General features: G+C 44.1%; 2 protein-coding genes across 7 annotated transcripts in view; one reads left to right on the top strand and one right to left on the bottom strand.

Moving 5' to 3' along the window:
• The window catches only part of GARNL3 (GTPase activating Rap/RanGAP domain like 3), a 72,087-nt gene extending 61,485 nt beyond the window's left edge, over positions 1 to 10,602 (top strand). For both annotated transcript variants that reach the window (XM_067471843.1, XM_060757373.2), the window contains exons 22-29: positions 228 to 386; positions 1,622 to 1,688; positions 1,795 to 1,902; positions 4,238 to 4,356; positions 4,440 to 4,575; positions 5,780 to 5,986; positions 6,256 to 6,370; positions 7,980 to 10,602. In XM_067471843.1, the coding sequence (XP_067327944.1) occupies positions 228 to 386; positions 1,622 to 1,688; positions 1,795 to 1,902; positions 4,238 to 4,356; positions 4,440 to 4,575; positions 5,780 to 5,986; positions 6,256 to 6,370; positions 7,980 to 8,139 (1,071 nt within the window). In that variant the 3' untranslated portion in view covers positions 8,140 to 10,602. The remainder of the gene's footprint in view (positions 1 to 227; positions 387 to 1,621; positions 1,689 to 1,794; positions 1,903 to 4,237; positions 4,357 to 4,439; positions 4,576 to 5,779; positions 5,987 to 6,255; positions 6,371 to 7,979) is intronic.
• A 10,406-nt stretch (positions 10,603 to 21,008) lies between these two features.
• SLC2A8 (solute carrier family 2 member 8) overlaps positions 21,009 to 27,747 on the bottom strand; it is a 16,418-nt gene continuing 9,679 nt past the window's right edge. For 2 of the 5 annotated variants that reach the window (XM_067471842.1, XM_067471841.1), the window contains exons 8-12: positions 26,601 to 26,747; positions 26,393 to 26,501; positions 24,890 to 25,063; positions 23,662 to 23,807; positions 21,009 to 23,468 (exon numbers count right to left, since the gene is read on the bottom strand). In XM_067471842.1, coding sequence (XP_067327943.1) covers positions 23,328 to 23,468; positions 23,662 to 23,807; positions 24,890 to 25,063; positions 26,393 to 26,501; positions 26,601 to 26,747 — 717 coding nt within the window. In that variant the 3' untranslated portion in view covers positions 21,009 to 23,327. The remainder of the gene's footprint in view (positions 23,469 to 23,661; positions 23,808 to 24,889; positions 25,064 to 26,392; positions 26,502 to 26,600; positions 26,748 to 27,747) is intronic. The other 3 variants (XR_010910331.1, XR_010910333.1, XR_010910332.1) reach the window with 3 other exon arrangements.

Below are 27,747 nucleotides of genomic sequence, written 5' to 3'. Positions count from 1 at the left end.
TAATTTACTAATAATAAAATGTAATAATAGTTATAATATAATATAATTTCATAATAATAATTTACTAATAGCATAATAATAATAAAGTGTAATAATAGTAATAATATAATTTTATAATAGTAATTATTTGATAATTTGTGGCTTGGAGCCAGGTACAACACCATTCAGTCTTACCTGGTAGGTCCCTGAACCCTGGAGTTCAATGGAGTCTTCTCCTTCCTCTCAAGGAGATCTGCTTGTCCGACGTCCCGGTGGTCATGGCACTGGTGGACGGCCCCACGGGGGAGAACGACAACCTCATCTGCGTCGCTTACCGGCACCAGTTCGACTTGGTCAACGAGAGCACTGGGGAGGCCTACCGTTTGCATCACGTCGAAGCAAGCAGGGTAGGTTCTGGCGTGCTTCCATAAAAGGGTTCGGCAAAGCTGACCTCCTTTTGAGATGCCTGAAGGTGGACAGAGAGGGAGGGAGGACGCTGAAGGTCATCCAAACGATCCAGCTCTGTTACTGCTGCCCACGACTGTTGCCTTTTCTGCAAGAGTCATGCAAGTGTTTGGCAAATGGGTTGTTGAGGGAGGAAGGGAATACCATTCTCCGCAATGGCAAGAGAATGAGATCTGCAGGAGAGATGGGTTCAGACTTAAGTGTGTGTATATTGTTGGAGTTCAGTGAGTCTGTAGTATCTTTTCTCCCAGTTAGACACTGCTCTCATCTTTCCCAATTGCCTGTCTAGGGGCCCTTCCACAGTCATATAACCCAGAATATCAAGGCAGAAAATCCCACAACTGGGTGGTATGAGTCCACACTGCCATATATTCCAGTTCAAAGCAGATTTTATTATTTTATGGAAGGGGTCTTGGGCTTCTTCTCCGTTTTGTCTCATAGAGACTGCCAGAATAAGCTTTAGATAGGTAAAAAAAAAAAAAGGTAAAGGTTGTCCCCTGACATTAAGTCCAGTCATGTCTGACTCTGGGGTGTGGTGCTCATCTCCAATTCTAAGCCGAAGAGCCGGCGTTGTCCATAGACACCTCCAAGGTCATGTGGACTGCATGGAGCGCCGTTACCTTCCCACCAGATCTACTCACATTTGCATGTTTTCGAACTGCTAGGTCGGCAGAAGCTAGGGCTGACAGCGGAAGCTCACGCCACTCCCCGGAATCGAACCTGCAATGTATATCACAAACAAGTTCAGCAGCTCAGTGGTTTATTCCGCTGCACCACGACAGCCCCACTATTAAGACAGGAGGGAGAGGGAATTAGGGGATTTGAGAAGAGTATCTAAAGCCCCCCGGTCGGTGGTTCGAATCTGCGGGACAGGGTGAGCTCCTGCTGTTAGCCCCAGCTTCTGCCAACCTAGCAGTTCGAAAAAATGCAAATGTGAGTAGATCAATAGGTACCTGTGTAGGCAAGACACAGAGCCCTGACATCACCAGCAGGATGATAGTTGAGGTGTGAAATGATTGCAGAACGGGGTGGGCTGTCAGTCGGCGCTTTTGATGGAGTCAACAGGGAGTGCGGCGCCTCCTCTCCGCCCGATGTGACGCCGGCGAATTGTTCTCGAAGAGATTGCCGTAGAGCGAGCCTCCCGCCCTCCCACTACCCTTGCCCGTTGTCATTGCAGGTTAATTTTGTTGCAGCTATTGATGTGTACGAAGATGGAGAGGCCGGCCTGCTCTTGTGCTACAACTGTAAGTACCGTCCGCTCCGTCCTGTTCTCCTGCCAGGTCCACGTCTCTGTTTGGCCTGTGCCGCTTTCTTATTATCGAGCGTGATGGTGTCAACCTCTCGTTCCAGATGTCTGCTATTACCGCAAAGTGTGCCCCTTCAACGGGGGCTCGTTTCTGGTCCAGCCGTCGGCGTCGGACTTCCATTTCAGCTGGAATCAGGTCCCTTATGCGATCGGTAAGAACATTAAAATACCACAAGAGATAAAGGAGTTAATCTGCAATTTACTAATCGCAGCAAGGCTGAAAATAGCTAAAAATTGGAAAGAAAACATGATTTTCAGTCACAAGATGGAGCCCCCGGTAACACAGTGAGTTAAACCCTTGGTGGCTCAAATTTATTGTTTTATTTATTTACTAGCCGTCCCCTGCCACGCGTTGCTGTGGCCTACATGGGGGTTCTGTATGGGGGGTTTGGCCTAATTCTATCGTTGGTGAGATTCAAAATGCTCTGTGATTGTAGATGAACTATAAATCCAAGCAACTACAACTCCCAAATGTCAAAGTCTATTTCCCACAAACTCTACCTGTGTTCACATGTGGGCATATTGAGTATTCGTGTAGAGTTTGGTCCAGATCCATCATTGTTTGAGTCCACAGTGATCTCTGGATGTAGGTGAACTACAAGTCCCAAACAGAAGGTCAGTGTCCACCAAACCTTTCCAGTACTGGGTTGTTGTAGGTTTTGTCGGGCTATATGGCCATGTTCTAGAGGCATTATCTCCTCATGGGAGTTCTGTGTGCCAAGTTTGCCCCAATTATATCGTTGGTAGGTTCAGAATGCTCTTTGATTGTAGATGAACTATAAATCCCAGTCAAAGTCTATTTCCCACAAACTCTACCAGTGTTCACATTTGGACATATTGAGTATTTGTGCCAAATTTGGTCCAGATCCCTCATTGTTTGAGTCCACAGTGCTCTCTGGATGTAGGCGAACTACAAGTCCCAAACTCAGGGTCAATGCTCAACAAACCCTTCTAGTGTTTACTGTTGGTCATGGGAGTCCTGTGTGTCATGTTTGGTTCAATTCCATCGTTGATGGGGTTCCGAATGCTCTTTCATTGTAGGGGAACTATACATCCTAGCAACTACAACTCTCAAATGACAAAATCAATCCCTCCCAACACCACCAGTATTCAAATTTGGGCGTTTCGAGTATTTGTGCCAAATTTGGTCCAGTGAATGAAAATATATAGTGAATCTTACCTAGTAGGCCGGAAAGGAAGCCTGGATAACAGTATGGCAAACCTCCATTTTGGGAGTGTATGCCACAGAAGCAGCCATCTTGAGTGAGGATAGATAGAAGATGGGAGGAGTTTGGAGTCTCCTGGGATTGGCTAGAGCAGATGGGAGGAGCCAAGTCTTAGGAGGGAAGAAATTTCAGCTTCTGTGAAGTTGAGAACTGGGAGTTGGTGGGAGAAGAAGTGTTTTGGAAACTGTGTTTTCAGGGAGAGAGAGTCTGTGTCAGACAGGGTTGATTAGCTGACAGCAACCTGATTTCTTGGGGGAGATAGCCCAAGAGATTAGCTCTCTAGACTGAGTTAGTTAGCAAGAAGAACTCTGGGGTGAGTTAGCTGATAACTCAGGGGGCTACCTAGGATAGGTTAGTCAGAAGCTCATTACTATTTCTCTGAAGTAGAGAGGGATTTTTGTTACTAGCAGCTAAATCTGCTTGATTAGCTCTGACAAACTTATTCTAGCAACCATCAAGCTGTAGTACTTTTGTAACAAGTCAAGCGTTGTGTGCCTCTCAGAAGTAGTTATCTGTTTTTATAAATAAATCTTTTTCTATTTTACTTCCTAAAAGGTCTCTATCGTTCCTAAAAGACAAGCAGTGTTCACTCTACCATTACACATATCTATCTATTATTATTTTATTATTATTATTATTATTAACTTTATTTGTACCCCGCTAACATCTCCCAAAGGACTCGATGCGGCTTACAAAGGCCAAGGCCTCAATAAAACAACAATATAACAAATACACATAAACCAAAAGCAAATCAAAACATTACGCAATAACAGTAAGCAATAAAAACAGTACACAGTAACACAATAAAAACTACATCTCGCTACCAAATTAGAGGCACAGGGGGAGGATTTTTGAGGAAAAAGTGAATCTTTGGGGGACGAATCATCCTGCCCAGACATATTATCAATAAGCCTCCAGCCTTACGTCACTGGTTGTGATATTTTCCGTCTTACTGGTGTCCAGTGGTGTGATATTACAAAATACATCCAGCATATCAGATATTTATATTATGATTCATAGCAGGAGCAAAATGACAGTTATGACGTAGCAACGAAAATAATGTTATGGTTGGGGGTCAATACAAATGAATGAATGTATGAAGGGGTTGCCGCATTAGGAAGGTTGAGAAACACTGCTCTAGTCAGAGACGGGATCCACTATTAGGAGAAAGCTGACCATTGATCAGGAAGCTTGCAAACGACCAGCATCCTGGATGTCCCGCACGTTGTTCTCTTCCTTGAAGCATCCTCTCCTCTTTCAGTTTGCGCCTTCCCGTACATCCTGGCCTTCACCACCGATTCCATCGAGATCCGCTTAGTGGTGAACGGGAACCTCGTCCACACAGCTGTGGTCCCTGCGCTTCAGCTGGTGGCCTCGCGGGTAAGGGACACAAAGGCCAAGGGACTTGGGATATTTGGCATGGAGCTGGCCCCACTTACCGCATTCACTCTCCTTTCTTGCAGTCAGATATCTACTTCAGAGCAGCCTCTGCCGTGAGTGGACCATCCAACGGCAGCTCCAAGGAGGCCAGTTCCCCTAGTTCTCCCCAGACGCCGTTGGTGCAGGAAATCCCCGTTTTCTCTCCTTCTGCGGCAGAAGGTAAATACAGAAGGAGCTGAGATGTGCAAAGTGAGTTTTACAGCAGGGACAAGGAGAAAGAGAAGTGCCACTGACTTGCAGGATAGAGTTGAGAGGGAAAAGGTGCCGGCAGGGAAGAGGAGGTTGGATTGTGTGTGTGCATGTGTGTTAGTGTCAATCTGGATGACTATAAAACCCATGATCCATGGCAGTCAAGGGTGGCACTCCGCTTTTGCAATTTTTTAATACATGTATTTTTTAATACATGTTTTTATTTTTTATTATATTTTTATTTTGTATAAGGAAGTAAGGGGAAAAGAAGGTGTTTAATTATCCAAGTAAAGTGGGGGAACAATTTGATTAAAGGAAAGCAGGAAAAAGAGAGAGAGAGAAATGAGTACAAACGATGGGAATCGAATAATAACCAAAAAAAGAAAATAGGGGAAAAGTGGATATATATATATATATATATATATATATATATAGCTAGCTAGAATAATGAAGAAGAAAAAGTAAAAAGCATATATATATAGAGAGAGCTAGAATAATGAAGAAAAAGTAAAAAGCATATATATATATATATAGAGCTAGAATAATGAAGAAGAAAAAGTAAAACGCATATATATATATAGAGAGAGAGAATAATGAAGAAAAAGTAGAAAGCATATATATATATATATATATATATATGAACAAATAAACTTGTATTTTTAATCTCCTCATTCCTACTTTCTGATTGGGAAATAAAAGAGACTAGAGATACTGGACGGCGGCGCAGTGGGTTAAACCGCCAAGCTGCTGAACTTGCTTATTGAAAGGTCACAGGTTCGAATCCGGGGAGTGGCATGAGCTCCTGCTGTTAGCTCCAGCTTCTGCCAATCTAGCAGTTCGAAAACATGCAAATGTTAGTAGATCAATAGATACCACTCTGGCTTGAATGTCATGACCTTGGAGGTGTCTATGGACAACGCCGGCTCTTCGGCTTAGAAATTGAGATGATCACCAATCCCCAGAGTCAGACGTGACTGGACTTAATGTCAGGGAAAAACTTTTACCTACCTAGAAATATAGCGGCACTGTAAGGGAGCCAGAAGTGGCCAGCAAGTAAATGGTTGCTTCGAGGAAAAGCCTGCAAGCCTTTTGGTCCTCAAATGCACCTGAATGCACAAGTTGTCCAAACAAGGAGCTGGTGTCTCTTCTGTGACTCTCCCCTTTGTCGTTCCAGGCGAAGCGCTGTGCAGGAACATTTACAAAATCCCGCTCAGCAACCTGGTTGGCAGGAGCATCGAGCGCCCATTGAAGTCCCCTTTGGTCCCCAAAGTCATCGCCGCCCCGACTTCTGCTGCCGTCGGCATCCCAGTGGCGCCTTCCCTCCCCTTGGCGCGCATTGAGATCAAAGAGATCGCGAGCCGGACGCGCAAAGAACTACTTGGTAAACATCCCACCACAAGTCTTAGTTTCAACTGCAGTCTTCATTGTGTCATCAGGTTCTTGGTTTCGTGTTTAAAGGAGGAATAGCCCAGTTTCATGCAGAAAGTCCCAGTTTCCAACTGGGATAGCCAAGACTTCTGCCTGAAGCCCTGGAGTCAGAATAGTTAGATGGACATCAGTGATCAGGACAAGATGGGTCAACTCTTCTAACTGTTATTATTCTATGATTCTAATCCCAACTCTCTCTTCCTTTCCTGCTTCCTTTCCCAGGGCTCCTTGGAGAGTCTGCCCCGAAGACGGAAGGAGGGCAGAAACCGAAGAAAGCCCCCCCAAAACAGTCGGAACCCAAGCAGGAAACCCAAGTACGGTCAACAAGCAGCGACAGGTACGTCCGGAGGACGGTTGGGGCTGTACTTTAAACAAATTACGAGCATATATACACACGTCGGCCAGTTTTCCATTTTGTTTGTGGCTCTTCCCTCTATTTTTCTTCGCTCTGTTTTCCTTCCTTTTCCTTTCCTTCTTATTATTTCTTCCCTCTCCCTCCCTCCCTCCTTGCTCCATTCCTTTCCCTTCGCTTTCTTTCTTACCTCCTCTTCCCTTATACTCCCCCCCCCCTTTCCTTTGTCTCTTTTCATCCAACATTTTCTTGGAAGTCACAGTCTCTCCACCTCAGACACACCTTCCAAAACACAGATTTTCCTTAAATTGCTTACTTCGTTATGGGGTAGGTGTCCCCACTTGGCCTTGAGGGCTGTGTTGCAGGCCTCATGGTGCATCCATTTCATTTACCAGCAGTTAATCCTTTCTATATATTGCCCTCTTGTGGTGAGCACTGCATACACATATACTAATAGACTAGTAGTACTAGTGGTTGTAGTAGCATTTGAGCACTGCATACCTAGAGACCAGTAGCTAATCCTTTCTATGTATTGTCCTTTTGTGGTTGCATTTGAGCATTGCATACATATTTACCTAGAGACCAGGAGCTAATCCTCTCTATGTATTGCCCTCCTGTGGTTGCATTTGAGCATTGCATACATATATACCTAGAGACCAGGAGTTAATCCTTTCTATGTATTGTCCTCTTGTGGTGGTATCTGAGCACTGCATACATAAATACTAATAGACTAGTAGCTAATCCTTTCTTGCCCTTTTGTGGTTGCATTTGAGCATTGCATAGAGACCAGCAGCTAATCCTTCTGGGTATTGCCCTTTTGTGGTTGCATTTGAGCATTGCATACACACACACACACACACACACACACACACCTAGAGACCAGGAGCTAATCCTTTCTATGTATTGCCCTCTTGTGGTTACATTTGGGCATTGCATACATATTTACCTAAAGACCAGTAGCTAATCCTTTCTATGTATTACCCTCTTGTGGTTGCATTTGAGCATTGCATACATATTACCTAGAGACCAGGAGCTAATCTGTCCCCTCTTGTGGTTGCATCTGAACACTGCATATATAGAAATACATTTATACCTACAAGTCAGTAGCTTATCCATGGATTTTGGGAAAATTTTCAAGAATTTTATAAATAATATTAAAAAAACTGCAAGAGGTACTTCCTTGAATTTTCCATACAATGACACAAGATAACGGGATCATTCTCTGGCATAGGGCTCCTTGCCTTACGAAACTACATTTCCCAGAATTCTGTGCTTTCTTAAGTCTCTTTCCCAGCGAACTCGGCTTTCTCCCTGCTGTTACCCTTTTTGGCTTTGTTTTGCTTTCTTGCACTATACATGAAACTGATTTTGGGAGGCTTCCGACATTTACAAAATACAAATGAAAAAGTATTTGGTAAGTTTTGATTCATAAGGTTTTGGTGCAGGCCACGCCCGCACGTCAGAGATCACCTCGCAATAATTAGTTTAATGAATCTGATACGACTTACTAGCAAAAACATTGCACAACCCTAATAGCTGTCAGGGTCTGCTTGAAAACGTATGTGCAGTTACAATGCTCTTTCTCTGCTTCCAGGATCGCTGCAAGCTCCTTGGAGAGCAGCTCTGACGGCGGACCCTTCTCCCCCAGTTCGGAGCCCGACTCCGGTCCCCAGGGCCAGAGTCCCCCCCCTTCCGGAAGCCCCCCCTTCTGCCTCGGGGCCTCCTTCGAGGAGGAAGACATCGACTTGAAATGACGGCCGCAGGTTGCCCCTCTGCCTTCCTTCCCCTCCTTCCCCATTTTCCTATTCGGGACAATCACGCTTTGCTTTCTAGAGATGACTCTGGGAGGGCTCAGCGTGTCAAACCCTATTAATCTTGGAGGGAGAGGGAGCGGGGCAGGAAATATGTGGGTCATTCAATGGTCAAAATCGTATCGAAGGCTCCTCCTCGGCTCAAGTCTGTTTCAACCCATCCCTACTGGTTGGAAAAACACAGAGCCACCCGCAACCTAAGAGACCCGAGACCAGAGAAACGAATCGCTTGAATGATCTGAGAAAGGAGGAAAGCCCATTGGATGTCTTCATGATGCCGCAACGAAGCGAGAGGGACGTAAACAAGAAGGAGACCTGGAGGCCCTAAGGAATGGCCTGGTTATAGGTGATAACTGCTACCGTTTTCCCATTTTCTAACAGAGGGAAAGCGCATTTCCTCCTCTCCTTCATATCCTTTTCGTTTGTTGATGGTGGACGCATACATCGGATATCTTTGGAGAGGTGTTATGATGGTACAGCTTTCACTAAGGCCTGCCTATGGGTTTGATTAAGGTCTGAGTATGAGTTTTATTAAGGCCCGACCATGGCTTTTATTAAGGCCCGACTACGGTTTTATTAGGGCCCAACTACGGGTTTTATCAAGGTCTGACAATGGATTTTATCAAGGTCCGACGATGGGTTTTATTAAGACCTGACTATGGGTTTTATTAAAACCTGATTATGGGTTTTATTATGGCCCAAAGATAGGTTTTATTAAGGCCTGACAATGGGTTTTATCAAGGTCCGACTACGGGTTTTATTAAGATCCAATGATGGGTATTATTAAGGCCTGACGATAGATTTTATTAAGGCCTGACGATGGGTTTTATTAAGACCTGATGATGGGTTTTATTAAGGTCCAACAATGGGTTCTATTAAGACCTGACGATGGGTTTTATTAAGACCTGACGATGGGTTTAATTAAGGCCCGATGATGGGTTTTATTATGGCCCAACTATGGGTTTTATTAAGGTCCAATGATGGGTATTATTAAGGCCTGACGATAGATTTTATTAAGGCCCGACGATGGGTTTTATTAAGACCTGACTTTAGGTTTTATTAAGACCTGACTACGGGTTTTTTCAAGGTCCGACGATGGGTTTTATTAAGGTCCAACTATGGGTTTTATTAAGACCTGACAATGGGTTTTATTAAGGCCCAAAGATGGGATTTATTAAGATCTGACGATGGGTTTTATTAAGGCCTGACAATGGGTTTTATTAAGGCCCAAAGATGGGTTTTATTAAGGCCCGACAATGGGTTTTATCAAGGTCCAATGATGGGTTTTATTAAGACCTGATTGTAGGTTTTATTAAGACCTGACAATGGGTTTTATTAAGGCACAACAATGGGTTTTATTAAGGCTCGACGATGGATTTTATTAAGATCCGACGAGGGGTTTTATTAAGGCACAACAATGGGTTCTATTAAGTCCTGACTATGGGTTTAATTAAGGCCCAACAATGGGTTTTATTAAGGTCCGACGATGGGTTTTATTAAGGTCCGACGATGGGTTCTTTTAAGGCCCAACAATGGGTTTTATTAAGGCTTGACTACGGGTTTTATCAAGGTCCGATGATGGGTTTAATTAAGGCCCGACAATAGGTTTTATTAAGATCCAATGATGGGTTTTATTAAGGCCTGACAATGGGTTTTATTAAGATACGCAATGGGTTTTATTAAGGCTCGACGATGGGTTTTATTAAGGCCTGATGATGGGTTTTATTAAGGTACACAATGGGTTTTGTTAAGGTCTGATGACGGGTTTTATTAAGACCCGACTATGGGTTTTATTAAGGTCCATCAATGGGTTTCATTAAGGCCCAACTATGGTCTGCGTATCAGTTTCATTAAGGTCTGACTTGGTTTCTTTAAGGTCTCTCTATGGGTTTTCTAAGAAGGATCGAACACAGTGTCGGACTAGACAAGACTCTGGTCCCTTTGAATACCTTTACAAACACGCCAATGCCCAGTGAATGACGGGCATCTTCTCTGTCGGTCGCCGTTCCGCCGACGAATCGAGTTAAGGTAGCATTCCATTACAATAACTGTCTTTCTATTGACTGTAGCAGATATCCAGTAGCAGTTTTCTTAAACCGAAGCCTTTTTCCCCTCCCCAATTCCATACTCATTTCCCTCTGTCTGGTTTATATAATGCGGTGGTTCCCAACCTGTGGTCCGTGGACCACCAGTGGTCCACAAGAACGAAAATACGGCCTCACCATTACCACAGAAACTGGAGCTGATGTGGTCTATCCAATGCAATCAGCACCCCAAATAACCAAACTGAATCTAAAGTTGACCACAAACTGATTCATAATACTAATGTTGGAGAGTGGTCCCTGGTCAAAAAAAAAGGTTGGGAATCACTGATATAATGAATGACACATGTCAATGTTAATGGAATGGCACATGAAGATGTTTATACCGCAAGGTCGTCGTATTTCCCTATCCCCATCCCCAAAAAAAGGTGCATTATTTTGCGGCTTTGGCCCATTGAGCTTCCCTCTTCTTGGTCTTGTGACTGTTAATCCATTTGCCGGAGAGCTAAAAGGCACCCAAAGGCAAGAGCTGAGCCTGTTTAACCAAAGCGGAAGAAATATGCATTGACCTTATTTATTTACTTTATTATTTATTTATAGTATTTACATTCCGCCTTTCTCACCTCGAAGGGCGGATCACAGAACACATATACGGCAAACATTCAATGCCAGGACAGACAACTACGTAGATAGAGGTAGATAGACTTTTCCCATCTTCAGCACCTTGGAGGTTGGGCTCGATTCTGTCCACGGGGGGTGCTGTCAATCTATCCTCCATGGCGAAGAGCCCTGCTCACAGACTTCCACCTTTTTTGATTGAATTAACTGCACTTTCTTTATGGTGCCATTCAAATACCTACTTATTTCTCTACTCACAGCTGTTTTCAATCTGCTAGGTGGGCAGTGAGCTGGGCTGACGGTCGGGTGCTCACCCCAGACCTGGGCTTCGAAATGCCAACTTTCCAATTGCAACTTGTGCTTAACCTGTTGTGCTAAAGTCTGGCCCTTACATTGGATATAGCTGGTCTCTCTTGAGCTATTTTCCTTTCTCTCACACTTTTTCCATAGTTTTTTTTTTCATTTTTTATTATTTTTTCATTATAGGTGAAAAGGTGGCCCAGAAATATTTTGTGTGTGTGTGTGTTAGGAAGCTGAGATGCTCTCTGTCTACTTGCAGGGATTCCATATGTACCGACCAATTGGTCATACTAAGCCTCAAAGCCTCTTGTCCATTTCCCCTCGGATTCGGATTTTTCCGTGTGATGTTTGTATTAATTTCCTTTCTCAAGCATTTCTGTCTGCTTTTCCGAAGATGCGCCTTATATTGGTTTCTTTATTTGCTATTCAGAAATGGAGCAATACTTTTTCTGGGAAACGGTGCCCTAAAAGGACGGGTCTCTAAGGAAGGCTTTTAGCCATTGCGGAACGGCATTTCTTCTTTTAGGAAAGGCTCCTGTCCCTGTCTCTTTGGAACCTGGATTTTTGGGTGGGTGTGAGTTTTCCAGGCTGTCTGGCCATTTCCAGAAGCATTCTCTTCTGATGTTTCACCCCCTCTATGACAGACACCCTCAGAGGTTGTGAGATCTGTTGCAAACTGACCAAGTGGGGTTTATATATCTGTAGAATAATGTCCAGAGTGGGAGAAAGAACTCTTGTCTGTTGGAGGCAGGTGTGAATGTTGCAAATAATAATAATAATAATAATAATAATAATAATAATAATATTTATTTATACCCCGCCACCATCTCCTCCCTTACATGAGGCCACCTTGATTAGCATTTAAGTGGGTTAAAGCCCTGTGCCGGCAGGACTGAAGACCGACAGGTCGCAGGTTCGAATCCGGGGAGAGGCGGATGAGCTCCCTCTATCAGCTCCAGCTCCTCATGCGGGGACATGAGAGAAGCCTCCCACAAGGATGATAAAAACATCAAATCATCCAGGCGTCCTTGCAGACGGCCAATTCCTTGCAGACGGCCAATGGGCAACATCCTTGCAGACGGCCAATTCTCTCACACCAGAAGTGACTTGCAGTTTCTCGAGTCGCTCCTGACACGACCCAAAAAAAGCCTTGGAGCTTCAAAGCCCGGCTGCTTCCTGCCTGGGGGAGAGAATGCTTCTGGAACATGGCCATACAGCCCAGAAAACTCACAGCAACACACATAAGATTCCTTATCTAGCACACTTTTTTGGCCTGGGAGCTTTGCAGGGTGGATTTAGAGGCAGACACGTATATTTAATTTATCTCTGTGGATATGATATACTTAAAATGATTCACAGATGGAGGAAAAGGGAGAAGCTGGAGTAGTGTGAGAGTACTGAAATATATTGGAGGGGTTGCAGAGAGTGTAGCTATTGATATATATATATATATATATATATATATATATATATATATATATATAGGTATAGGTATAGGTATAGGTATAGGTATAGATATATATAGATATATATGGAATCCTATTGGGAGGATACGAAATGGAGATATTTAGCTCTTCCTAGCACCGCAGTTTCCCCCATTCGGATCACATTTAGCCTCAAAACACAAAGAATTAATGGACAGGACATGTTTTCCTCCATAGAGAGGGGAGAGCAATGCCCTTTTTCGAGAGTTGATCCTTCTGCCGTTAACTTTTTAACCTTTTTATAAATAGAGGACTGCTTCAACTTACAACCCACCGACTCGTCGTTCATCGGCGTCAATATTTGGGGTGTCATCGCCACCGCCCACCTTTCAGGGAGGCTGTTGAAAACATCATCATGATACATAGCATCTCTTTAGCTTTGTGTGAATCTGGACCCAAAGAGGGACTGCCCCATGTTTACAATTGTTAAGATGCGGCTAGCAAGGTAACAACAACATGAAGGGGAATATTTTCCTTAAAAACAGCTTCCTTTACTTCTTTTGTACTTGAAATTTTCAAGAGGAGAGAAAGAAGGGTTCATCCGTTCGACGGCTGCCGTTTCCTTGTTGACGGTGCTCAGAGTGTGTTGTGTTTGCCTGTTTCTGTGACGCTTCGCAGTTTGTATTTCGCTATCTTCCTTTTTGCTTCATATCAAAGAGGAAACTCATACGAGGGGCGTTCATTAAAGATGTCCCCTGACCCACTTCTGTTTCTCACAGGACGCTGAAACTATACACATGGAATGATATAAGTTTCTATAGGTTACGTGCCAATTTACAACTCAGAACGGAGAACGGTCTTGATTTTACAGGTGCTGAAGTGGTGTGAGGTTTGAGAATGGACCCAGTGGAAGACAGAGCAGTCACCAAGTTTGTTGACTTGCAAGGCTACACACCAAAGGAGACGTTCGATGAGATGAAAGAGGTTATTTTATTTATTTATCGTGTCAGGAGCAACCAGACATTTGTATTACATTTTTAACAAAAATCCCCAAAAACAAACAAACAGACAAAACACAAAATTTGCAAGCTTGGTAGTTGATTAAATGTCCTTTGACCAGTATCTGGCCACTTGGAGTGCCTCTGGTGTTGCTGCAAAAAGGTCCTCCCTTGTGCATGTGGCAGGGCTCAGGTTGCATTGCAGCAGGTGGTCAGTGGTTTGCTCTTCTCCGCACTCACATGTCGTGGATTCCACTTTGTGGCCCCATTTCTTGAGGTTGGCTCTACATCTCGTGGTGCCAGAGCGCAGTCTGTTCAGCGCCTTCCAAATCACACAGTTTTCTGTGCACCCAGGGGGGAGTCTTTCATTTGGTATCAGCCATTGGTTGAGGTTCTGGGTTTGAGCCTGCCACTTTTGGACTCTCGCTTGCTGAGGTGTTCCAGCGAGTGTCTCTGTAGATCTTAGAAAACTATTTCTAGATTTAAGTCGTTGACGTGCTGGCTGATACCCAAACAAGGGATGAGCTGGAGATGTCACTGCCTTGGTCCTTTCACTATTGGCTGCCACTTCCCGGCTGTCAGGTGGTGCAATACCGGCTAAGCAGTGTAATTTCTCCAGTGGTGTAGGGCGCAGACACCCCGTGATAATGCGGCATGTCTCATTCAGAGCCACATCCACTGTTTTAGCGTGGTGAGATGTGTTCCACACTGGGCATGCATACTCAGTAGCAGAGTAGCATAGCGCAAGGGCAGATGTCTTCACTGTATCTGGTTGTGATCCCCAGGTTGTGCCAGTCAGCTTTCGAATGATATTATTTCTAGCGCCCACTTTTTGCTTGATATTCAGGCAGTGCTTCTTGTAGGTCAGAGCACGGTCCACAGTGACTCCCAGGTATTTGGGTGCGCTACAATGCTCCAGTGGGATTCCTTCCCAGGTAATCCTCAGAGCTCGGGATGAACGTGATCCCCAGGTTCATGGTGATGGTGATGAAAGAGGTTTATGGTGATGATTCGCTATCATATGATGTAGTCAAGAACTGGCACTGCTCATTCCAACGTAGTCGGACTTTGGTGGAAATGGCTCCAATCCCAGGGTGATCCCTCTCTGCTATTGATGAACACACCATCCAGCAAGAGTGCAAAATTGCTGCGTAACTTTTCACCACCAAGCCCAAAAGGTCAAGATGAGTGTGGAGTCTGTGGAAAAAATCACCCAAGACCATCTTCCCATGCATAAGGTGTCCGCTCGCTAGGTTCCCCGGCTGCTCACACCTTTCCAGAAGCAGGAACGAGTCGAATGCTCTCAGGCTGTCTTGACAATGACGTGCCATGGAAACCAGGAGGGCTTTGTCAACAGATTGATCACACAGCGTGAAAGCTGGGTCCATCACTCTGATCCTGAGACTCAAGACCAGTCGATGCCATGGAAGCATCAGGACTCACCGCCTCCAAAGAAGGCACATGCCCAACTCTCGGCAGGCAAGGTCACGCTCACAGTATTTTGGGACCAGCACGAGTAGGATTTGGGAGTAGGATGGATGGATTTCCTAGCAAAGGGTGCCATGATCACTGGGGCGGACTAGGCTTCACTGCTGCAATGGTGAGAGGCCATCCAAACCAAGCGACGATGTGCATGCTCACTAGTTCACAACTCACCTGTTGCCCAAATAGAAACATGCTCCTGTGGTTTTGAAATTCGACTGCATCCCTTACTCACCCACCCTCGCACCATCAGATTTCCACCTCTTTCCAACAAGGAAATTATTTTTGAAGGGCAGCATTTTTCAGATGAGACTTGGATCTCTGAAGGTTTTGGAGCAACCTGTCGACTTCTACAAGCGAGGTGTTTGGTTGTTTCAAAAGATGGGAGAAGTGTGTGTCCCTCGGTGGTACCCATGGAGAGAAGAAGGACTCAGAACTGGACCAAGTTTCATTGCTCTCCGTCCACAGGAAGTGGGTCAGGGGACATCTTGAATGAACGCCCCTCGTAAAGTCTCCCCCAGTTTCTCCCTTTTAGGTTGGATGCTGCTTCTCCGACCGTCCACTGTTTGCAAATAAATAGTGACTAAACGTGCAATGAAAAGGTGCAGGCGAGGCCTAGTTTTGCCTCTTTGAAGCAAGATCAAAAAATACAGAAATCCCTCCCTGACACATTTGTAGGATTCACAACCCCAAGTTGCATGCCTGGCCTCTTTGTCTCATCCCCATTCCTCCCCCCACACGACGTCCCCGTTTCTTTTTGTAAAGGGGAGTTTACTATTTTCCGCAGGTACGACTTCCTAATATTTACCAAGTATCCCTCTCTTTCTCTATCTCTTTCTCTCTTGCTGGATGGAAGGCATTCTGATGCTTTATGTTTGTACAAAACGGTTTGTTGTTGTTCTTTTTCCCCCCTTGAAAAGCCCTTGAGCAGAATCTAGCAAGGATTAGTCGCAAGGAGAGAAGGAAAGAGGAGGGGGAAGAAGGCAAAACACTCCTGAATCTATCCGGGTTTTAGTCCAAATCAGTTGCAGTCGTGGGACTTGCTGAAATATTGGCCATCTCTCCGAAAACATCTTTAGGGTTTGCCCTACATTGGAAAATGATTGCCCCCTTCCTTCCCTTTTACCCTTTCATCCTTCCCTTTCTGCATCTTTCTCCTTCCTTCCTTCCCTTTTCTTTCCTTCCTCCTTCCCTCCCTCCCTCTTTCTCATTACATCCTTCCCTTCTACCCTTTTGTCCTCCCTCCTTCCTTCCCTTTTGTCTTTCCTACCTTCTCTTTCCTCTATCCTTCCTTCTCTGTCCTTCCTCCTTGACTTCCTTCCATCCTTCTCTTCCACCCTTCCTTCCCTCTTTCCTCACTGCCTTTCTCCTTCCATCCTTCCCTCCCTCTTTCTCATTACATCCTTCCGTTCCATCCTTTTCTCCTTTTTCCCTCTTTCTCCTTCTTTCCCTTGTCTTTCCTTTATCCTTCCTTCCATCCTTCCCTTCCACCCTTTCATCCTTCCTTCCCTTTTGTCTTTCCTTCCTTCCTTTTTTCCTTCCCTCTTTCCTCTCTTTCTCCTTCCCTCCTTCCCTCCGTTCTTTCCATCCTTCTCTTCCACCCTGTCATCCTTCCTTCCTTCTCTTTTGTCTTTTCTTCCTTCCTTCTTTCCTTTCTCCTTCCATCCTTCCCTTCCTCCCTTTCGTCTTTCCTTCCTTCTCTCCTTCCTCCTTCCCTTCGTTCCCTCCATCCTTCCCTTTTGTCTTTCATTCCTTCTCTTAACTTTATAATTCCCTTCCTTCCTTCTCTTTTCCATCCTCCTTCCCTTTTGTCTTCCCTCCCTTCCACCCTTCCTTCACTTTTTGTCTTTCCCTGCTTCCCTCTTTCTCCTTCCATCCTTCCCACCCTTCCTTCCATCCTTCCCTTCCACCCTTTCATCCTTCCTTCCCTTTTGTCTTTCCTTCCTTCCCATTTTCTTCCCTTTTTCCTCTCTCTTTCCATCCTTCTCTCCCTCCCTTTCATCCTTCCTTCCGTTTTGTCTTTCTTTCCTTCCCTTTTCCTTCCCTCTTTCCTCTCTCCCTCTTTCTTCTTCCATCCCTCCCTCCCACCCTTTCAGCCATTCTTCCCTTTTGTCTTTCATTCCTTAACTTTATCCTTCCCTTTCTTCCTTCTCTTCTTCCCTTCTGTCCTTCTCTTTTCCTTCCTCTTTCCCTTTTGTCTTTCCCTGCTTCCCTCTTTCTCCTTCCATCCTTCCTACCCTTCCTTCCATCCTTCCCTTCCACCCTTTCATCCTTCCCTTTTGTCTTTCCTTCCTTCCCTTTTTACTCTCTCCTTCCATCCTTCTCTCCCTCCCTTTCATCCTTCCTTCCCTTTTGTCTTTCCTTCCCTTTTTCCTTCCCTCTTTCCTCTCTCCCTCTTTCTTCTTCCATCCTCCCCTCCCACCCTTTCATCCTTCCTTCCCTTTTGTCTTTCCTTCCTTCCCCTTTTCCTTCACTCTTTCTTCTTCCATCCTCCCCTCCCACCCTTTCATCCTTCCTTCCCCTTTGTCTTTCCTTCCTTCCCTTTTTCCTTCATTTGAAACTTGCTGTGAGTTTTAACAGGAGCGGACTCACTGAATGCACCAGATCAAATCCCTGGATCTGTCCACATGAAGCCCTGGTGGGAAGCAGGTCCCATCACGCAAGCATCCCTGGATTGTATGGGGAATGGGCCGTGCGACCCCCATTGGGGTGCCTGGACCCCTCTCTTTGCGCCTGGCCCTTGTTGGATTCTGCCCCTTGACTGTTACCTCGTGGGGTTTTGTACTTCTCAATGATTCTGTACTGTCGGCCCGTGGCTTGCCCTTTTGTGAGTCTCAAAAGTTTCAATTATATACCACCAAGTGTCTTAAACTCGATTGTATTTGCCATTGTTTTGAAAGTAATATAACGTATTGCACCTTTTGTTTTAGTTTTTCTCACCCTTTCCTTATTTTTTTTAGTGTTTTCAAAAATGTAGCCTGTAAAGAACGAGAATCAAGGTATAAATATAATGGCAAAAAAACCACAAAGTTCCATATAGACCACAGCTATAACATGGACTGTAGGTTCTTTTTTAATTTGTTTTGGGTTTTTTTCTTCCTTGGTATGTAATAAATATTTATGACAATTGATTGGATTCTTCTTTTTTGGGGGGGGGGGTGTATTGATGCAATAAATGTCTACTTTGTATTGTCAAATACTTTCACAGCCGGAATCACTGGAGTGTTGTGTGGTTTTTGGGCTGAACAGTTGTGTTCTAGTAGCACTTTCTTCTGACATTTCGCCTGCAATTAGCAATTTCGATTCGCATGTGGTGAGTGGGATCCACCCATTGAGAACCACTGGCCTAGAAGTACCCTAGATTTTGTTCTCTTTGAATTGTTTATTGCCTGGAGACAGCCTTTGTCCGGGTGGTGCTTACTGGCCCTTGACTGTTTGCTACCTGGAGACAATAATAACAATTATAATCATCATCGTGATCATTTTATTATTATTTTAAGTTTTCTGGGCTAATCAAGGTGGCCAATTGCAACGTTCGCACTTGCCTCAAGCAGCCAGCTTTCCAGGCTGTATAGCCATGTTCCAGAAGCATTCTCTCCCCCAGGCAGGAAGCAGCCAGGCTTTGAAGCTGCAAGGCTATTAAATGCTAATCAAGGTGGCTATTTGCAACGTTCACACTTGCCTTCAAAAGACAAGAGTTCTTTCTCCCACCCTGGACATCATTCCACAGATATATAAACCTCACTTCCCTAGTTTCCAACAGACCTCACAACCTCTGAGGATGCAAGCCATAGATGTGGGCGAAATGTCAGGAGAGAATGCTTCTGGAACAAAGTCAGACAGTCAGAAAAACTCACAGTAACTTAGTGATTCTGGCCATGAAAGCCTTTGACAGCACAATAATGTCTCCAGGCAGGAAGCAATCAAGGGCCAGGAATGAAGACCAGGCTACTTCTAAAATAATAATAATAATTATTATTATTATTATTACTACTACTATTATTATGTCACCAGGCAGCAAGTAATCAAGGGCCAGTGAGCACCACCCAGGCGAAAAGTGTCTCCAGGCAGCAAACAATGCAAAGGAATGAAGACCAGGCTACTTATAAAATTATTATTATTATTATTATTATTATTATTATTATTATTACTACTATTATTATGTCACCAGACAGCAAGTAATCAAGGGCCAGTGAGCACCACCCAGGCAAAAGGTGTCACCAGGCAGCAAACAATACAAAGGGAACAAAGGCTAGACTATTTCTAAAATTATAATATTGTTGTTGTTGTTGTTGTTGTTGTTGTTTTAGAAGTAGTCTAGCCTTTGTTCCCTTTGCATTGTTTGCTGCCTGGAGACACCTTTCGTCTGGGTGGTGCTTATTGGCCCATGATTACTTGCTGCCCGGAGACATAACAATAGTTGTGGCTGTTGTTATTACAACAAAGGCCGGGCTACTTATAAGACAGATAAATAAATAAATAAATAAATAATGATGATGATGATGTCTCCAGGCAGTAAGCAATCAAGGGCCAGTGAGCACCACCCAGACGAAAGGTGTCTCTAGGCAGCAAACAATGCAAAGGAACGAAGGCCAGGCTACTTCTATAATAATAATAATAATAATAATAATAATAATAATAATAATAATGACTATTATTATTATGTCTCCAGGCAGCAAGTAATCAAGGGTCAGTGAGCACCACCCATACTAAGGATGTCTTAATAACGATGTCTCCAGGCAATAAGCAGTCAAAGGCCAGTGAGCACCACCCAGACGAAGGGTGTCTCCAGGCAGCAAACAATGCAAAGGGAACAAAGGCCGGGCTACTTCTAAAATAATAATAGTTATTATTACAAACTCACAACCTCTGAGGATGCTTGCTATAGATGTAGGTGAAACGTCAGGAGAGAATGCTTCTAGAACATGGGCATATAGCCTGAAAAACCTACGACCCAATAGCTGTTGTTATTATTATTATTATTATAGAAGTAGTCTAGCCTTTGTTCCCTTTGCATTGCTTGCTGCCTGGAGACACCCTTCGTCTGGGTGGTGCTCACTGGCCCATGATTACTTGCTGGGCCAGTGACATAATAATAATAATAACAATGACAACTATTATTATGTCTCCAGGCAGCGAGTAATCATGGGCCAGTGAGCACCACCCAGATGAAGGGTGTCTCCAGGCAGCAAAAATGCAAAGGGAACAAAGGCTGGGCTACTTCTACTTCTACTTCTACTACTACTACTACTACTACTAATAATAATAATAATGTCTCCAGGCAGTAAGCAATCAAGGATCAGTGAGTGCCACCCAGGCTAAGGGTGTCTCCAAGCAGTAAACAATGCAAAGGGAACGAAGGCCAGGCTACGTCCATGGAGATACTCACAGCTAATGGGTGGATCCTACTCAACACTTGCAAATCAAGCTTGCTCACTGCACCCCTTTACACTTGTTTAACAGACATTGGTATTTTTCTCCCACCCTGGAGATTATTCCATATGATATATGATATACTCCCCTTGCTTGACTCCCATCAGATCCTCTGAACACAACAGCCATAGATGAAGGCAGAAAAAGGAGAAAATGCTGCTAGAACACATTGGCCATACCACACAACACCCCAGGAACCAGTTTGTTTTCATTCACAACTGGGGCTCCATTTGGGACAACAACAACAACGCTCTGCAGGAGAGAAGGAGACTGACCCTGGTGTTAGACAGCTTACCTGTATAAAGGTGCGATCCCTATTGTTCCCAATGGGAATGAATGGGAGGGGATGCTGGGACTTATAGTCCAACTCACCCCAAACAACTTACATAACGCAAAGGCGGAATGGGGAAGCGGGTCTTTTCGTCATCTCAAAACACCTCCAGATGGATTGTCTTTTCATAATAACTCCAAAGCAAACATTAAAATAAGAGTACTATTTTACTCACAACATCAGATTGGAATAAGTAGTATTTATTGCACGGGAAGAGGAAAAAGAAATATATCCTGGTCCCAAGAACAAAACATTTGAATATTTCCGTCTCTGAGCCACACAAAACTGGCCAATCTGAGCAGCTTCTCTCTTTTGTGTACGTTACAATCTACTTAGAGTTTTCAAGCATCATTTCAGGCACCGTCAGGTTTGCAAAATAGTGTTGTAGAATACACAGTGATTGAAGAAAATACCCAACGTAGACCTCCCTGCAATCTGAAAAGGAGCCAGAATGCCTCGCAGTCGCTCTCCTTGTCTAGCTTATCAGCATTCCTGTCCTCCCTTGAACTTCTCGCGTCAAAGGGAGTTTGCCACTGGAATGCTCCAATGGAAATAATATTATCATTAGTAATAATAAAAGCACCCAAACCCAGGGAAACAATCAAAGCTCTCCCAACAGATGGCCATCCAGCTACTTACAAAGACATTAAGTCTCAAGCAGAAGAGTAGCCAATGGTTATAATTTAACCTGTTTCTTTCATATACTTTCCTCCTTTCCTTCCTTCTATCTCTTTTATTCAGTTCTTGCTTTCATACACCTTCCTTCCTTTTCTTTCGTTGCACTCTTTCTTTCTTTCTTTCTTTCTTTCTTTCTCTCATACACTTTCCTTCCTTCCTTCATTCAATTTCTTTCTCTCATACACCTTCCTTCCTTCTCTTTCGTTCCTTTCTTTCTTTCTTTCTTTCTCATACACCTTCCTTCCTTCTTTCTTTCATTCAACTCTTTCTTTCTCTCATACACCTTCCTTCCTTCTCTTTCGTTCCTTTCTTTCTTTCTTTCTCTCATACACCTTTCTTCCTTCTTTCTTTCATTCAACTCTTCCTTTCTCTCATACACCTTCCTTCCTTCTCTTTCGTTGCACTTTCTTTCTTTCTCTCATACACCTTCCTTCCTTCCTTCCTTCCAATCTTTCTTTCTCTCATACACCTTCCTTCCTTCCTTCTTTCATTCAACTCTTCCTTTCTCTCATACACCTTTCTTCCTTCTCTTTCATTCCACTGTTTCTCTCTCTCTCTTTCTTTCTCTCATACACCTTCCTTCCTTCCACTCTTTCTTTCGCTCATACACTTTCTTTCCTTCCTTCTTTCATTCAACTCTTTCTTTCTCTCATACACCTTCCTTCCTTCTCTTTCGTTCCTTTCTTTCTTTCTTTCTCTCATACACCTTTCTTCCTTCTTTCTTTCATTCAACTCTTCCTTTCTCTCATACACCTTCCTTCCTTCTCTTTCGTTGCACTTTCTTTCTTTCTCTCATACACCTTCCTTCCTTCCTTCCTTCCTTCCAATCTTTCTTTCTCTCATACACCTTCCTTCCTTCCTTCTTTCATTCAACTCTTCCTTTCTCTCATACACCTTTCTTCCTTCTCTTTCATTCCACTGTTTCTCTCTCTCTCTTTCTTTCTCTCATACACCTTCCTTCCTTCCACTCTTTCTTTCGCTCATACACTTTCTTTCCTTCCTTCTTTCATTCAACTCTTTCTTTCTCTCATACACCTTCCTTCCTTCTCTTTTGTTCCTTTCTTTCTTTCTTTCTTTCTTTCTCTCATACACCTTTCTTCCTTCTTTCTTTCATTCAACTCTTCCTTTCTCTCATACACCTTCCTTCCTTCTCTTTCGTTGCACTTTCTTTCTTTCTCTCATACACCTTCCTTCCTTCCTTCCTTCCTTCCTTCCAATCTTTCTTTCTCTCATACACCTTCCTTCCTTCCTTCTTTCATTCAACTCTTCCTTTCTCTCATACACCTTTCTTCCTTCTCTTTCATTCCACTGTTTCTCTCTCTCTCTTTCTTTCTCTCATACACCTTCCTTCCTTCCACTCTTTCTTTCGCTCATACACTTTCTTTCCTTCCTTCTTTCATTCAACTCTTTCTTTCTCTCATACACCTTCCTTCCTTCCTTCCTTTCTGTCTGCCATTCTTTCTTCCCTCCCTCCCTCCCTCCCTTCCTTCTCATAAACCTCCTTCTTTCTCTCTTCGAATCCTTTCAAAACAGCCTTGATTCATGAACCCTTGGTTAAAAGAGGCCCCGTGGACCTGGAACAGTTTAAAAAAGTCAAGTTTAAAAGCAAACAAGGCCAGGCCAGTCCTCTGTTTGATGGTTATTTCAGAAAATCCAGCATCTTTGCTGTGCTGTGATGCCGTAACGTGCAAACGCAGTATACCAGGGCAATGCAAGTCCACTTTGCCCGCATTTTCCCCTAATTCGTCTCCTGGAAATCGGGATTATTCCAGCTGCCTCCGTTACCTGAACAAAATCCCTGGGTGGATGGAGGGTTGCAAAGGGCTTAATGGGACCTCTGGAAAGCGGCTTCGATCTCTTCGAGGCTCCTGCCCCTCGTTTCGGGGACCCAGAAGATGGTGAAAACAACGCTGAAGAGGCAGAAGGTGGAGAAGAGCCAGAAGGTGCCTGCTGGCGTGAGGACCCCCTGCGGAGAAAGGAAGGAAGGAGACAGAGGTTCAAGACGGAGACGTACCTCCATAGAAAACAACCAAGGCGTCTCAGTGGATCAGAAAGGCAGAATCCAAGCGCAAAGGAAGAGTAACCAAGCTATTCTCCGTCATCAACCTTCTCCAATGTGACCCCATCGTGCCACCCCTTCCGTTGCGTGGCTCGCTTACCGTGAGGTCGCTGAACTCCTTGGTGACGAGAAAGGCCATGGTCCAGTTGGTCAAGACGCAGGCACCGCTGACTGCCCCTCTCGCCCGGAGTGGGGAGATCTCGGACATCAGGAGCCACGGGATCGGGCCCCATCCCAAGGCAAAGCCTGCAAGGAGAAGGGGACGGCGGTCAATGACGCAGCGGGAGTAGTAAGAGAAAAATTTAAACTAAATTATTTATAGACGGGGAAATATATATATATATAAAATAAATTCCAACGTTCGCTGCTCAGCCAAAATTATGAAGCTCACAAAAGGTAGAGAGAGTATAGTTACAGAACCAACTGTATATTTAAAAGTTAGGAACTGGGAACCACTGGAACTGAGAGACTTCAATTGATTCTTCAAAGGCATTTCGCTGCCACCATTTCAATATTAATCAGGCTGAAGTAATATTGAGAGTTCGTTCTATAACACACACTGTGCCACTATCGTTTGTTAGAGGCTGCTGTGAAGCTGCTTTAGTAATTCTTTGACCACAAAGGTATTCACACTGAGGCTGGTATAAGTTGAATAAAAGAACTAGAACGGGGTACTGCTCCACAAAACAGTATTCTAGCTATTTACTCAACAACTTCTTTGACCACAAAGGTATTCGCACTGAGGCTAGTATAAGTTGAATAAAAGAACTAGAATGTTTATTGAACAGGCTTGAAATATTCAGGTACACATGCTTAATGGTTTCAGTAAAATACTGGCATAAAAATTCTGTGGTTGTGTTAGAGACAAAATCTTAAAATCCTCTGGGTTACAAGCCTTAAAAGTTCCACCACAGAAAATTACTTCAGGAAATGAATCTCTGAAAGTAACTCCCAAAAATGCCCCTTAGGAACCTAGTCAAAAACCCTGAACTAGACTTTTTTTAGGAATTGAACACACTAATGGGGTACTGCTCAACAAAACAGTATTCTAGCTATTGACTCAACAGCTTCTTTGACCACAAAGGTATTCACACTGAGGCTGGTATAAGTTGAATAAAAGAACTAGAATGTTTATTGAACAGGCTTGAAATATTCAGGTACAGATGCTTAATGGCTTCAGTAAAACACTGGCATAAAAAGCTTGTGGTTGTGTTTGAGTCAAAAATCTTAGTAGTAGTAGTTATTGTTGTTGTGTGTACCAAGTAGATCCACATTCCAAGGCAGATATTCCAGACAATGGCTCCTTCTCCATAAAGGTCTCTACTTACCCGCGATGAAGAGTCCCAGGCTCAAGACGGACAGCCAGGCGAGATTCGGTCCTTCCGCAACGGCAAGATTAAGTTGCGAGTTCAGCAAAAGCACCTGGGAGGTATTGTTTGGGATCGGAAGGAACATCTTGGAATACATCCCAAAAGTGGCCGTGCTGGCAGCCATGATAAGCCCTAAAATGATAATGCAGAACATCAGGATATAATACAATTAATATAATATAATATAATATAATAGTCAGGATAGAATCTATATAAATAAAAATGTAATGTTAGTTTGTGGGATTAACATAAATCAAAAACCATCGGACGGATTGACACCAAATTTGGACACAAGACACCGATCAGGCCAACAAGTGACCATCACTCATTGAAAAACACAGCGGAAGGGACTTTAAAAGCCAAATAAATAAATAAATAAATAAATAAATTACAATGCATGTGCAAAACAATATATATATATATATACACACACACACACACACACACACAACACACATATATACACATTTATATTATAATGTAATGCAATATACTACTACTACTACTACTACTAATATATTATTATATTATTTAAAATATTATTATTATTATTATCCTATTATAATATGATATTATAATATGATATTATAAGAAGGATTCACCATGGATGATGGGACTTGCAGTACTTTCACTCACTTCCTTACAGCACTGTGACCCACACCAATGACGGATCAGGACCAAACTTGACAAACAGAGGCCCAATGGCCCACTTTACAACCTGGTGTGATTTAGGGCAGGGTGGACCACGGATGATGGGATTTGCAGTACCTTCACCTGATTCACTTCCCACAGAACACTGTGGCCCCCTACAAATCACAGACCAGGACCAAATTTGGCACACAGAGCACTGATGACCCACTCTACATCCTAGTGCAGTTCTATGGGGGTAGGCCATGGATGATGGGACTTGCAGTACCTTCACTCACTTCCTGAGACTACTGTGACCCTCATCCAATGACCAATAAAGAACAAACTTGGTAGACAAAACTCCCATGACTCACTCTACATCCTGCTGCAGTTTAAAGGAGGATGGACCATGGATGATGGGACTTGCAGTACCTTCACTCACTTACTGAAACCACTGTGACCCTCATCCAATGACCGATAAAGACCAAACTTGGCACACAGAGCCCCCATGACCCACTCTACATCATGCTGCTGTTTGGAGGATGTTGGACCATGGATGATGGGACTTCAAGTACCTTCACTCACTTCCTGAAAACAATGCAACCATCATCCAATGACCAATAAAGACCAAACTTGGCATACAGAACTGCCATTACCCACTTTCTCTAATAACCCGGGCAGCGCTGAGTCCCCAAGCTAGTATATAATGTATACTGACAGTGAAGGTTATAGTGAGCACCATGAACATGTCCAAGAGCCCTACCAATGTCCTCCACAAACACAACACTGCCCATCACCAAAGTGAAGGCTTTCATCCTAGATTATCTACCATACCTGATAGAACCAGAAGGACTTTGCGCCCTGTTTTATCAATCAGCAGAGCCGCCACGGCTGTGAAAAAGACCTGGATGGAGCCCACAATGACTGAAGCAGCGCCGCTGTTCTAAAAAACGAAAAAGAGTGAAAAACCAATATATTTTGTGCATTAATACATGAGTGCAGATGCCCCCCCCCTTCAAGGCCAACAATGCACGCCTGTCACCTTGAAGTTGGCGTCTTTGAAGATGGTTTCCGCATAGAACATGATGGCATTGATGCCGGAGACTTGCTGGAAGAACATCATGGAGATGCCGATACAGAAGGGCTTGTAGATGGACGGGTCCTTGAACTCGGCAAAGGTTAGCGCCTCCTGCAAGACAGGCCAGTCGGATTTTAATCATAGAAGGCCTTTGGGGGTCCCTTGGGCAAGTAGGCTTATTAACAAAAGACCCTCTTCATAAATGCACAGCAGAGTCACCCAGCACCAGTAGCGATAAAAAGAACAAAAACACACAAACCAATGCGATCTCTCCCATAGGAGGCTATTTACAAGAACAAGGTTTTCATAACATAAATGCGGTTCTTTATACTTCCTTCTTTCATTCCACGCTGGGCTTCTTTCTCATTCAGATAAACAGCTTTGCTCTCACAGAGCCTCTTCTCACACCAAAGTTACACAGGAGCTTGACACAGTAGCCTTATACATAGCAGTCTTCACACTAAAGCTTCACACACGATGGCCTTCAGCCTGGGGCTTCTATCATCGAAGCTGCTCACACCAGGCCTTCTCAAACTGAGGCCTACTAACACTGAAGCCTACTCACACTGAAGCTTCACACATGATGCCCTTCAGCCTGGGGCTTCTATCATCGAAGCTGCTCACCCCAGGCCTTCTCAAACTGAGGCCTACTTACACTGAAGCCCATCTCACACTGAGGCCTTCTCATACTGAAGCTTCACATGCAATGGCCTTCAACCTGGGGCTTCTCTCATCGAAGTTTCTTACTCCAGGACTTCTCAAACTGTGGCCTGCTAACACCGAGGCCCATCTCACACTGAAGCTTCACATGCAATGGCCTTCAACCTGGGGCTTCTCTCACCAAAGCTTCTCACACCAGGCCTTCTCAAACTGAGGCCTACTAACACTGAGGCCTACTCACACTGAAGCTTCACACATGATGCCCTTCAACCTGGGGCTTCTCTCATCGAAGCTTCACCCCCCCCCCCCCCAGGCCTTCTCTAACTGAGGCCTACTCACACTGAGGCCTACTCACACTGAAGCTTCACACACGATGCCCTTCAACCTGGGGCTCCTCTCATCAAAGCTTCACCCTCCATGTCTTTTCAAACTCAGGCCTTCCCACACTGAA

This window comes from Anolis sagrei, chromosome 11 (assembly GCF_037176765.1).
Source record: "Anolis sagrei isolate rAnoSag1 chromosome 11, rAnoSag1.mat, whole genome shotgun sequence".
In the NCBI taxonomy this organism is placed as follows: domain Eukaryota; kingdom Metazoa; phylum Chordata; class Lepidosauria; order Squamata; family Dactyloidae; genus Anolis; species Anolis sagrei.
This window is presented reverse-complemented; position numbering and strand designations above follow the sequence as displayed.